General features: G+C 38.8%; 1 protein-coding gene across 1 annotated transcript; it reads left to right on the top strand.

The window, feature by feature from the left end:
- The first annotated feature begins 199 nt into the window (after positions 1-199).
- On the top strand, positions 200-11,717 carry LOC146611310 (trypsin). Its single transcript, XM_085344121.1, has 5 exons — positions 200-254; positions 4,609-4,768; positions 9,722-9,863; positions 9,977-10,243; positions 11,547-11,717. The coding sequence occupies exons 1-5, from the start codon at positions 200-202 to the stop codon at positions 11,715-11,717; spliced, it is 795 nt and encodes a 264-aa protein (XP_085200247.1).
- The last annotated feature ends 2,132 nt before the right edge of the window (positions 11,718-13,849 follow it).

Genomic DNA, 13,849 nt, shown 5'->3' with positions numbered 1-13,849 from the left:
GGAAGAGGTGAGTCAAGCAACTGTGCCATGGAGCTTCAATTATAAATCGGTCTAGGACAAAGTGGTGACCATGGAAACGGAAACAGAAACTATAAGAAACCTGAGAGTGCAGGTGAGATGCCTTCCCCCTAAGATCAGACAAGTAGCACACAGGTTAAGCCTCTCGCTGCAAGTAGACTGTGCTGCCCTTTGTCTCACTATGGACCAGCCATATTTATTGTTTTGTATACTGTTGGAAGTCCTGGCTGTAAACTGTGAGTAAGCTTCTTTTTCTCCAATTTAAAGTTCACAAAAATATGATCATAACGAACAAAGTGAAAGTTGTGATGTTGTGATGGGCTAACATTCTGAAAACAAAAGTAGACTGGGTGTCTTCTAGGATGTGCTGCAAATGCATGAGATATAGCATTAGGGTATGCCTTCTAATCATTTTTAAAACATCCCTTTTAGCTGTGCACTTGCAGTTCTGATGATCTGTGAAGAGAAAAATTGTGACTCAGAGCCATTTCCATCTGGGTAGCAGGGAGAGGAAGAAATAAATGTGCACATTAATTTGAGTTAATCTTCAAAGATGATCATATTTCACAGTAAAAAAGACACATGACTGCTGTTAAGGTTCAAAATATTGGGGATGGAGACAAGAGAAAAACCACAATAACAACACTGGTCCGGTCGGGTTGAGTCAAACGATGATTTAATGATCACACACGTGGGAGATGGACACTGATGCAGACAGCCTCAAAATCTCAAAATGGTGGAGCATTGCTCAAACTCTTATAGCCTCTGGTGCCTCCACCTTATCATACAAAGCCTAAACATTCACATGCTTTCTCTCACACAGCGCCTAAGCTACGACCTTGGCTCCCTGTTTATCTGCTCCTGCTGAAATGGGGCAGAAAACTCCAGCACACTCTGTTCTCTTCTACTCAGACAAATTAGATTTCTTATAACTCAGCAGTATAATGCATCATAAAACAATATCATTCATTCACAACAAGTCAGCAGTTTAATGTAATGCAAATCAGTTTAACTAATGCAATAGTTATCAGCTTCTTCTAATTCAGGAGAATAATGCAAACTAAAACTACATAATAATTCACAATCTTTAATTAGGGGTATAACATGGCATAAAATAATATTATAATCTAACACTGCTTTCTTGTTAAAATAACTGTTCTTATTTACAGGTAATCATTTCATTTAAAACTCTTTTCTTCTTTTTAATGAAATTTAAATGGTTCATATTACATGATAAATACTTTCATATTGTAGCATGTAAACTGTTACAGCCAAAACATCTTCCTGAGACACAGGGCTTTTGAAAAGGAATTGAACTTGAAACCTCAGTAACAATAGATTCAGTCTAACAACACAAATAACAATAAATAATTGTGGCCAACACCTGCCTTTGTGCCTGGAAATTATGTCACAAAGACACCAAAAAAGGAGATTCTGATAAAGATCTTGAGCAGGTCTGTGATTTGAGAAGAAGCAGCATAAAATATCATTTGGATAATGGTTTAAGACTTACCCAGACCTGAGCTTTAAAAAAAGAAAAAACTGTAGTTTATCACTGTTTAATCTTATCTTCTTAATCTTTTCAATTTTCTTCTATTTCTAGTTACAGTTTAGGAGACAAAACACTCAAAGAAACCCAATCTTAAAATGTTTACTTCCATGATCTTGCATAATGCTTTCTGATACACCCACATGTGTGTTAACCTCACACCCAGTCACTGCTGGGTGTAGTGTAGCCTATAGAGTTACCATTTTGTTGTTAAGATCCACCCCAGCTACTAATTATAGCCTGTGGTTAGATGAAAGCATTTCCATGCCTAAAGGTTCTCTCGGTTACTGTGATCTACAATTTTGGTTTCATTGTTTAATTTTCAAATATTTGCCATATAGATGCTTTGTGAGCCTTCTCACCCTGGACACAGTCTGTTTGACCTGCTCCCCTCAGGCAGGAGGCTCCGGTCCATTCGCACCAGAACCTCTCGCCACAAGAACAGTTTCTTCCCCTCTGCTGTTGGACACATGAACAATAACCACATGATTGTCCCCGCCACTAACACATGACCCTACGCTGTGTCACTGCATCATTTCATGTTTGGCACTGATCACCACCTGCACTCATGTATATATCTTTCTACGTAGCACTCATAATTCTTATTCTCATGTATATATCTCATGTATATCTCATGCACATATCTTTCTTTCTACATAGCACTTTAATTCTTATTGTCTGCACTGAAGCACCGCAGCAATTTCCTAATGTTGTAAACCTCAACATCTGGCAATAAACCCATTCTGATTCTGATTCTTAGGGAACATTTTAGAAAATGTGGGGTCGTAGCTCAACATTGTAAAATTGCTAAAGTCATTATAATTCAAATATTTTAGGTATTCACATTTTTCTCTTTCTATTATCTATTAGGCAAAATTATATTTTCGAGTGAAAAAGGTTGCATCAAAGCTTTCCCTGATCGTTCCCTGGGTAGTTCAGACACTAACTTGGTACCAAAGTGTCACTTCTTATAAGACTATAGAATTATCTCATCTTTTGGTAAAATATAACATATCTCCACACCACACTGACAATTTGGAGACTCATTTATGAACCACTTGAGATCAATTTTGAATGTAATTAAACAGAAAAACACAAGAAAGCACTAATTATTAAACGCTTTCAAAGAAATGATCCTATGTCTACGAATAGTCTAGACTTGTTCTGTCATGAACCTTTGGGTTCACACCAAGGCTTTAGTTGGCCTTGCTTGTAAACCCATCCTTCCATTCTCTTGCACTTATCCAATTCAGGGTCTGGAGCCCATCCCGGATGCCATAAGGCAAGAGGAAGGCTAGGACAGGTCGCCAGCCTGTTGCAGGGCTAACAGAGATAGACAACCATTCACTCTCGCACTCACACCTACGGGCAATTTGGAATCACGAGTTAACCTAACCCCACTAACTCCATGTCTTTGGAGTATGTGGAGACAATGCAGATACAAGAAAAACATAGGAAGGCCCTGGACAGATGGTGCATTTCAAACCTGGGGCTTTCTTGCTGTGAGGAAACAATGCTAACAACTGCACCACTACACTGCTCCTAACTATTCAAATGACAATTTTGAAGGCCGAAGTAGCTTTTAAACCCATCAAACACTAATAATAACATGATGCTGCAATAATATGATGTGGAACAGATAGTTTTAAACATTTTAAAAATATCTGTACTCTTACTGCTTCCATAGGGATTAAGACAATAAATCAGAAGTGATCCGACAGCGCACTGTACAGACTGCAAAAACCCATGATGGTGTGCTGATGGATTTTTCTGTTTTGTTTTGTAGCTACAGGGCTTGGGTACCTTGCAGTCACTGAGTCAACCATGAACTCCACTGTATACTAAAGTATTCTAGCATTAAATATGAGGCCATCTGTCCAACAGCTAACGCTTGAGTGAAACTGGGTTATGCAACAGGGCAATGATCTTGAGCACAGCAGCAAGTCTCCAAAAGAATAACTGGAAAACAAAAATCAAGGTGTAGCAATGGCCCAGTCAAAGTGCAGACCTTAACCTAAATGAGACAGCTGTGCAAAAGTGATTGCCACACAGTTCAGTGAACTAAAGCTATGTTGTAAAAAAGTGGAGGAAATTTTCTCCACAGTGATGAGATAATGATAAGGTGATGCAGAAAACAATGGCTGTTCACTAATCTCAGACATATTTAATACATTGCCCCATTAACACAACCAGCAAGCTTGACCAAGAATACAAACACTTAATTTTAAGTTACAATCCATGATAGAAAATTTGCTCTAAATTCTGTAAGTGCTGAAATCTGTCTCTGTGTGTGCGCTGTACAGTGCTTCTGTGAGTTCTTTTCATCTTATTTGTCCTCACATTATTCAAAACTTCAAGGTCCAAGGGAAAAGATGTGATTGCAGTGTCCTCAGCAGCATTTAAAGCCACAAATACACGAAGTGAAAAAATATAAAACTGAGCAGCTCAGTCAGGGGCAGAAGCATTGTAAACACCAAAGAGTGTTCCCAAACAAGCACAGCTTCCAATTAGAATTAGTTTTACTCCAGTATCAGCTATACTCAGCTTATCCTTGAGTGTGGTCGTGGGCAGCATTTTGGAGACGTCCAAACTGATGGTGTTCTCCTTTTCCTTTAGGCAGACTGAGATAGATTGTGGGCTAGTTCAGGCCTTCTATTTGTGTTTCGCCCAGGTGTCCTTTGGAGGGTTGATTCTGTTTATGAGCTAATCAGATCCGGTCCAAATTGAGTTAACGTGTTACCTTCAAACTCATTTAAACACCAAACAGGCAGTCAGATCTATCCTCACTTAAGCCAGTGTGAAGTACTTCGGAGATGAGATTGCTTTTCATTGATCTGCTGAGCCACAAAGCAACTGTGTGGTGAAATCCTCTGTGGTTTTCTTTATGACCTGAATAGTTTGCACTGATCTTGTAAAGGTACTAAAAAAGAGCAACTGAGTTAGCTCAGTGTGGTTTACACCAACACCTTATGGACTGTTCTGTGTGTTTCTTTCTCTAAATCTAATCCGAGCTGAAATTTGTCATTGCTTGTGTGTTGCAGGTCAGAATGTTGGAGAGGAACGAATAGTGGGAGGATATGCACCGGTTCCACATTCCATCAAGTACATTGTGTCGATACAGACATTGGAACGAAAGCACTTCTGTGGGGGTTTCTTGATTAATAAGCACTGGGTAGTCACAGCAGCACACTGTAACATCGGGTGAGCTAATTTTCTCCTGTCGATTTACCCCTATGGATTAAAAAAGTTCTATAACTTAAGGCAAAGTTGACTTGATTGAGTTTTAAAATCAGTCACACATCACACAAAACCCCATGTCTTTGTGTTCAGATTTAACTTTTTGTAAGGAAGAAAAGGCCTCTTGATATAGGATAGCCTCAATTTGACTTCTCAATCCTGTAATTTCAACTCATATCATACAGTCAGATCTGTGGCTTATCCTGACTGAAAGAAAGCTAATGGCAGCGATAAAAGCGCACCATAACAATGGAGCTTTGTTGTACTGAAATCTGACACAGATCATGACGACCGATCAGAATACTTTATTTAGATTGCAAACAATTTGAAGATAAGGAAGCAATATTTGTAGACAATGTTCTGTGCCCATTCCATATTCTAAGGTTTTAGCAGCAAATCAGCAAACTGATAAATTACAGTTTCCAAATGTCAGTATCGCCTATTTCCCTGTCAACAAACAGTTGCAACTGATGTCAAAAAGCTTTATTGCATTAATAGCAGTTAATTATTAATATATCAGCAGAAAGGCAGCTCTGTCTCCCAGACTTCCAATTTAATGTTAGCAACCAGATTTTAATGAAATGTAAATGTCTTCATTAATGACAAATTTTAAAAAATCTTTTTGGGGTTTTTTGTATGTATGTATGTATGTATGTATGTATGGATGGATGGATGGACAATCAAACTGCATAACTTGGAAATTGCTGTTTTACATGACAAGTATAACCATCTCTTGTCTATAATTCTTAACAAGAACAAGGTAAAGAAGGACAGATACAACTCTGCGCTTTCTTGTCTTTTTACCAAACACAACCACAATGTTTTCCCAACTTCCAATCTGTTGTCAAGCATCCTCAGAAATTACATTTCTGCATTAACATGTATCTTGGCTTATGATTTCCTACAGCAGTGTGATAAAAAACTTCACAGATCAGTATGTTTTTTATAGATAGAAGGCACATATCACACAACAGAGGCAACTCAAAGTGTAAGAGACCATAAAAATACATTTGGCAGTTTCAAGCGAATGGGCAAAATAAATTAAAATTTTAAAAATTAAAAAAAACACTGACGAAGCAAAGCTTTGAGGCAAGCGATTGATGTTTGCCTAAGAAAAAAAGGATAAAAAGAATCTAGAAAACAGATACTGAAATCCTAAAACCAGGCAAAAAATCTATAGAGTTTATGAATTTATGGACCTCAGCCACATAAAAACAATTACAAAGTCTGCCTATTGATGTCTTGAAATAAAGTAAAATACAAATAAAAATGTCTGTCTAAAGCAGATACAGAAAAACTCACTCGCACATTCATTACACTACTGTAACAGTGTCTTGGTAGCAACACAAAACAAAAAAGAAAATCAGACATTACAGCTCATTCAGAAAGGTGCAACGCTCCATTGGCTTCCAGGGTCACAAAAGATATATTTTAAATTACTTCTACTATTTAACAAATCACTAAATGGACTTAGAAATGAATCACATAAAAATTTGTATGGTCTGCTACCCTTTATGTAACCTAACATAAACATCACAGCCTCAAATCAAAATCAAATCAAATCACTTTTATTGTCACATCACATGTGCAGGTACATTGGTACAGCACATGTGAGTGAAATTCTTGTGTGCGAGCTTCACAAGCAACAGAGTTGTGCAAAATACAATAATGTAAACAAGCAAAATACAAGAATGGCTACATCTGAAACTAATAAATATATGTACAATATATAATAGTATATGCATTTCAGCCTCTCTGCACCAGTGCAACATAATGCATTACTTTAAACTTAACCAGAGAATTGCAAACTAACCAGTTTAGCCTGCACTAAACTGTGCCAAACGGCCTAGTCTTTTCATGCAACCTTGGAATAGTTGCTTTGTAACTTGTGGGATCCCAGGAGCTATGAAGCAACTACTCTGCCAATGTGAGCACAGGATACATTTGATTGGCATATAACAGTGTTCTGCCCCTCTGTGACCCCTATTCTCTTTGCAGTGGCAGGGGGAATAGGGGTCATAGAGAGTATTTAATGTATTTACTGCCCTGTCATATGCCAGTTTAACCCTAACCCCATCATTACCTTAAATGGTAAGCTAGCGAGTATGGTCAAACTCAAGTATTGAGTCATAGGACTTAAATATTTATCCAAGCTCACTGGTGGTTAGACGGCAAAGAAGCTACAGTAGGCAGGATGAGGAGCCCTAAGTCAGTGACTTTATGACAGTTTGACAAGAATGATGAAAATATGAACCTGCCCCAAAGATAATGTTTATTTAACAGAGTCGTTACACCCTCTGGTCCTCTTGGTTGAGCTGTGTAAATGATCCCCATGACATGGCCCAAGATTTTGCTTTCTAGGAAATTATTTTGAGACCGATTGGCTTCCTTGGATTTCACTTTGAAATACAACTTTAGGAGTCAATAAAATGCAATGATAAAACAAATGCAAATAACAACACCGTAAAAAAAAAGTACAAAAAACAAAACAGAGAGAAAATCTACAAAATATGTAATAAACTATTTTGTACTGCAATGAAAAAAAAATCACTTCTACAGCTAAAAAGATGTTGTGTATGATGTGTATGTTTGGAGTAGGTAAAATTTATATAAGGAAGAAAATTGTTGAGACCTGGATAAAGTTGGACGCAAGGACTGTTTAATATCATCAGGAAAATGATTCCAGTGTTACAGGCAACAAAACATGACTTTACCATGTTTATTTGTACCAGTTATCAACTACTCATTTATTTTCTCTTACCTCTGTTTTGGGTTTGTGAACCGTAGCCAAAAAACACAACTACACGTTGTTGTTTAACTGCTGATTGTGCAATTTGGCAAAAGGTGTTATATCACTATTTGCCACCATTTTTTAAAAAATGATTAAGTTTCAAGCTAAAGGGTGTCATTACTGTTTGTTTCCATATAATATACCATGTTGCAACAGGAAAAGCCTTTCTGTAAATAATAACCCTAATATAGGGTCACACTCCAGTTAAGTGTCCATGTTCCAGGGACTTGGATTGTGCATGCTAGTTTACTGGCATAGCTTACTAGGAAACACCCAAATGGATCAAAGCCAGCTTTAACACAAATACACCTGTGCACCTCCCCTTATTATGTTATTGTAAACCCCTAAGCATAAAACTCAATAGGTCTTTCCAACTCCAAGATCTGGATTTGTCACTGTAGTAAAACTACAACTGTTACTATTAAGAAGAACAGTTACTCTGTTTTATTTAAGAGCAGCCAGCATGTAAAGTATCTTGACGCTGAAACTGGAGTAGGTGAAAAAGATTCGGCAGTCGCCCATTGTTATGCTTATATGTGTGGTTTTCTTGATGTGACATGCCAAAATGTCTTTTATACCTGTGATAAAAGGCAGTGTCATAGATCAGAGTTACAGACCTTAGGCTTCTGTTGCATTTATGACTTATTTACAGAAAAAAAGTTGAAAGAAATCAGCTTGCCTGTGTTGATATAACTGTAGAGGTTTTCAGAGTGCATGCAGAGAAAATGAGAAAAAAATAAACAGAAGAAAACAAAAAGCGCCATTACATGATTTATGGCATTCACCTCCTGCATTGTTCCCTCTCTCACCTGGAGACCTCTGGGAGCACTGTGAGAATCATGTTCTTTGATTTCTCCAGTGCCTTCAACATCATTCTTCCCACAGTCCTGAAGGACAAGTTGGACAACTCAGGAGCGGACCATCACTGGACTTCCTCACCGACCGACCACAGTATGTGAGAAATCAGTGCTGTGTGTCAGACAGGGTCGTCTGCAGTACGGGGGGGCCCACAGGGAACGGTTCTGGCTCTGCTCCTCTTCACCATCAACACTGCAGACTTCTCTCACAACTCCACCCAGTGCTCCCTGCAGAAGTTCTCTGACAACTCTGCAATAGTTGGCCTAATCACTGATGGGGACGACAAAGAGTACATTGAAGTCACCCAAGCGTTTGTGGACTGGTACCAGCAGAACTACATCCAGAACAACACTAGAAAAACCAAGGAGCTGGTGGTAGACTTCCGCAGGCACAAACATCCTCCACTGCAACCACTAAATATCCAAGGTTTGGACTTTGAGGCTGTGGATAGCTACAGGTACCTTGGTGTACAATAAACAATAAACTGGACTGGACTCACAATTCAAGTGCTCTCTACAGAAAAGGGCAGAGCAGGCTGTACCTGCTGCAGAGGCTCAGGTCTTTTGGAGGGAAGGGCCCACTCCTGAAGACCTATGACTCTGTGGTGGCCTCTGCCATCTTTTACAGTGTGGTCTGCTGGAGCGGCAGCATCTCTGCTGGGGACAGGAAGAGACTGAACGGGCTGATCTGGAGGACCAGCTCTGTTCTAGGATGCCCCCTGGACCCAGTGGAGGTGGTGAGTGACAGGAGAATGGTGGCTAAGCTGTCATCCCTGTTGGACAACATCTCCCACCCCATGGAGAAGTCTCTGACAGCACTGAGCAGCTCCTTCAGTGGCAGGCTGCAGCACCCACGATGTGGGACGGAGAGATTTCGCGGGTCTTTCCTTCCAACTGCTGTCAGACTCTACAAGCAGAAAGACTTTGCAGATGACCACACACGTGCAGACAGACACACACACATATATCCAATATGACATGGTAGCCTTCGCCTAGTCTCCCCAATGTGCAATAATACCAAGTGCAATTTTCTGATGTCACATAGTATTTTAATCTATTTTGTATAGTACTTTATTCTATTTGATCTTATTCTATTCTGTTGTTTTTCTTAATTTTTGCTGCTATTAACTTTGTATTGTCCAGTTTCTGCCGTGATAAAAACAAATTTCCCATGTGTGGGACTAATAAAAGTTTATATTATCTTATCTTAAATCTTCTTTTACAGACATTTGACCCAGAAGATGTAATTTCTCATATTTTCATCAACAGGGTGAAAAATATGATGATTGTTGGAGGAGACTACTCTCTTTCTATATATGAGGGCACAGAGCAAGAAATCCTTCCCCACATTTTGGTGCCACATCCTTCATACAACAAAATCACAAACAACTGTGATATTATGCTTATTAAGGTACATAATACATTGATTTTATTTAGTTTCTTTTTATTTTATTTAGTTTTATTTATTTAAACCATGTTGCTTCATTTGTGTCTAACTCATCACATTGTCTACAATCTCTTCAGCTGAGGGCTCCATTCTATCTGAACAGCTACGTCTCCATCACTCTACTGCCCAGACAGGGCGCCCCCATTGCAGAGGGCAGACTGTGTCGTGTGTCGGGCTGGGGATACACAAATCCCAGCGGAGGCCCGATCCCCTCCACCCTCCGAACTGTAATGCTCCCCATTGTCTCCACAGAAAAATGTAACAGCAGTGAGTCATTTAGTGGCAACATCACAGAAAACATGCTGTGTGCTGGTTACAGTCTTGGTGGAAAAGATGCCTGTCAGGTAAGAGCATCTCTGCTTTTTTAAAATTCAGGATATGAACATGGCAACAGTTTTACAGCACCTTTCAAGTCATTTTTTATTTACGTAGCACCAGTTCACTATGACAGGTATGCCATATGGTTCAACATACTGCAACCCACAAGATAAGTGGGGGAATCCCAGTAATAACATTAAGGGATTGTTGCCTCTGATGCCAAACAATTGGAATCTTTTCTCTGGCCGTTTAGAGAAAGAAGGGGAAAAAAAGAGGAAGCATTTTATGGAAGGCTTTAGGCACGAAGGCAAGAAAGTAACAGAGATACAACAAAACAAAAAAACTAAGGCCAAGAGAACTCACACATTTAATTACACACATTCCTTAAGTTACTGCAACAGGCCATGGTATATGCATTGAACCCAAACTCTTAGCTGCTTCCACGAGACAAGAGACTGATATCTGAAGCTTGTACCTCAAAATAAATATTAGTTATATTTAAATGGCTACATAGTTTAATAGTTTACACATTCGCTTAGCAAGTGAAAAATCGCCAGGGAGGAAAAGATATGCCTTTGGGATCATCTTTGTCATCAGGGAGGGCATCCCGTTGGTGACCCATTGCGACTAAGGAAGCAGCTAAAAGTAGATACTTTGTAATTAGAAATGGGCATTGGAGGTAAGGACAGAATGAAAAACACATATTATGCATATGTATTTGTATTTCTGCATACAATAAAGCTCACAATAAAGCTGCATCTTGTATAAAAACTAATCCATTGGGTAAAGTTTGATATAAAAATAAAAAATACAGGCATAGGACTCCATTGCTCTTGCTGTCAATAAATCTCTCCCTTTTTTTGATTTTCATAAAAAATCTCAAATTAACCTTGTGTCAATTTGGCTTGCAGTTTATTTCAGCTTGTCTCAGAAAGTGCATTTGCAGAGTATTTGTATTTGCAAGGCATACTTTAAGTGTCTAAAATATTGTGTGTTCTTTTTTGCAACTTTTAGGCTACTGCATAACAGCATTTTGAAAGTTATCAGACTGTTTTCTGTAATATTGTTCCACATCTTCATTTATTTAGTCATTAAAAAAAAAAGGACATTACATTTTGTAAAAGAAAATTTACTGGTAGCGAAAGGCAGCTACCGCTCTACAGCCCAAGAAAATTATTTAAGGCTCTGGCTACAGAACTACAGAGCAAGTCATAGAATATCAATCAGAGATATTTAAGTTTCTTGTTGAGTAATTAGTAAAGACTTGAGTAAAGACATCCATAGCCTAACATGTCATCCCTAATGTTTTCTTCCATCCTGTGGTATCAGGGGGACTCGGGGGGTCCACTTGTTTGCGATGGTCGGGTCTATGGTGTCGTGTCCTGGGGGAAAGGTTGTGCTGATGCTCAGTTTCCTGGAGTCTACACTGCTGTGTCCAAGTTCCGCAGGTGGATAGACAACACCATATTTAGCTACTACAGCAGATGCAACAAGAATTAGAGCCCAGTGCAACTTTTCACTGTTGCCTTATGTGACCTAAGTTAGGCTTGTTTTGCCCTTCATGCCCATGTGTTAAAGGAATATTTAGGAAAATATTTGATTTGCTTTCTTGCTCAAATTTGGATAAAAAAGGGTGCCTTTATATGAGGCTACAGTGTGGGGCCTGTCAAGGGTAACAAAACAAACCTCCAAGCACTTTTAAGTCTTGCACGTGACTTGTTAATATTTCCAGCAGGTTAAGTTAAGAGCATTGTCAGTTTCTTCTCACTATTGGCAACGAAGCAAATCTGGCAATTTTCCAAAATGTTCACCTAGTTCTTGAGCGGTTGTTGCTTGACCTCAAGTAAATGTTGTGTCAGTCAAAAGCTAGAAACAATGGGCAACCATTTTTGAGTTTTACATTTAGTTTGCCAGCTGCTGATCTATTTTAGGCAACTCATAAACAATAGAAATACAGTGGAATCCACCAATACTCTCAGGCAAAGCAGAACACGTTGAACACATTTCCACAGCGTCACGATTGAGGTGCCAAATCCTTCAGAGTCTCGTGGAAAAGAGAACAACAGAAAAACATAGTCATGATGCTATCTTTCAGTCATGATACATCACAGTTTATGTTCTAAAATCCTTTAAGAAGTCAAGAAAGCTCACAGTCATATCGAGGACAAATTACTCATGTTTCACTAAAATATGATCAATAATATAGGAGGAGTAGCAACGTTGTGAAAATGACAGTGCCTGTAAAATTATAAAAATGACCTAAACCTTGGTTACACTTTGGGTGAAGACCAATTAGGGGATCATTGTGTGCGCTGTAAGTTTGAGTATATTCTGACAAATACAGAGGAAGTATCAACAATTCTTGTGAACTCCGGTGAGATAGACAGATACTTTGTGGACACTTTGCTATCACATATGCTCATCGGTCCTTTGGCTGGATGAGCTCAAAACATATGAAATGCTGTAAATAAAGCATGCTTACATTTAACTGAGCATATTGTGGCTATTACTGTAACATCACAAGTCGTTTAGCTTGTTCATGAGTCATAGAAACAACAGCAGGAACTGAGTTTACTGAGTCAAAATGTATAAGTAAAAAACAACATCTGTTCAATGTGAGCAGAAATCATTTAAAAATGTATATCCCATATATGTATGTATATATATATATATATATATATATACACACGGGGCGATCGTGGCTCAAGAGTTGGGAGTTCGCCTTGTAATCGGAAGGTTGCCGGTTCGAGCCCCAGCTTGGACAGTCTCGGTCGTTGTGTCCTTGGGCAAGACACTTCTCCCGTTGCCTACTGGTGGTGGTCAGAGGGCCCGGTGGCGCCAGTGTCCGGCAGCCTCGCCTCTGTCAGTGCGCCCCAGGGTGGCTGTGGCTACAATGTAGCTTGCCATCACCAGTGTGTGAATGTGTGTGTGGATGGGTGGATGACTGGATATGTAAAGCGCTTTGGGGTCCTTAGGGACTAGTAAAGCGCTATATAAATACAGGCCATTTACCATATATATATATATATATATATATATATATATATTCCGTGAAAATCTGATAATCTGTAGGTTAGTCACATTAAAACAACTGTTTAGAGATGAAACTGGTGGGTAATTTGTACTATTCTATGATATTTGCATTACAAAATTAATGAATTATGAAAAGAATCCAAAGTTGAACTGAAAATTAAAATAATGCTTACTTTAAGTTCAAGAATCCACTGGTTCAATTGTAACGCGTGCTGTGTGTGTCCGTGTTGTGATCAGCCTGTGTTTTCAGACTGAAATTCTATTAGTCAGAAAATGATCACTGCCAATTTGACATGATATATTCATGGTCTGTTTTAATGTAGTTGCATAAACTGCAATGTTTTTTTTTCTGTTTTTTAAACTTCAATAAATTACTAATCATCCTTTTTTTCATGCACTCTCTGCCTAATGTCTGTGTGTGCATTTACACAGTAAATGTTACAGCCATCAGCCTTAAGTTAAGTGGAGACCTTCAATAACGCATTACATGGGCTTTTCGGATAGATAACTCACAACTCTTCATGCCATGTCACTTGTACAAGTCAGTAAAAGCCTCTGCAGGGGAACAATTAATAAGCCACTACACTGATAAATTATTT

Source organism: Diplotaxodon limnothrissa, linkage group LG20, assembly GCF_057381915.1.
Source record: "Diplotaxodon limnothrissa isolate DT_005_m linkage group LG20, D_limnothrissa_male_GT1.1, whole genome shotgun sequence".
Classification (NCBI taxonomy): domain Eukaryota; kingdom Metazoa; phylum Chordata; class Actinopteri; order Cichliformes; family Cichlidae; genus Diplotaxodon; species Diplotaxodon limnothrissa.
The sequence above is the reverse complement of the archived record's forward strand: the minus strand, read 5'-3'. Positions and strand labels throughout refer to the sequence as shown.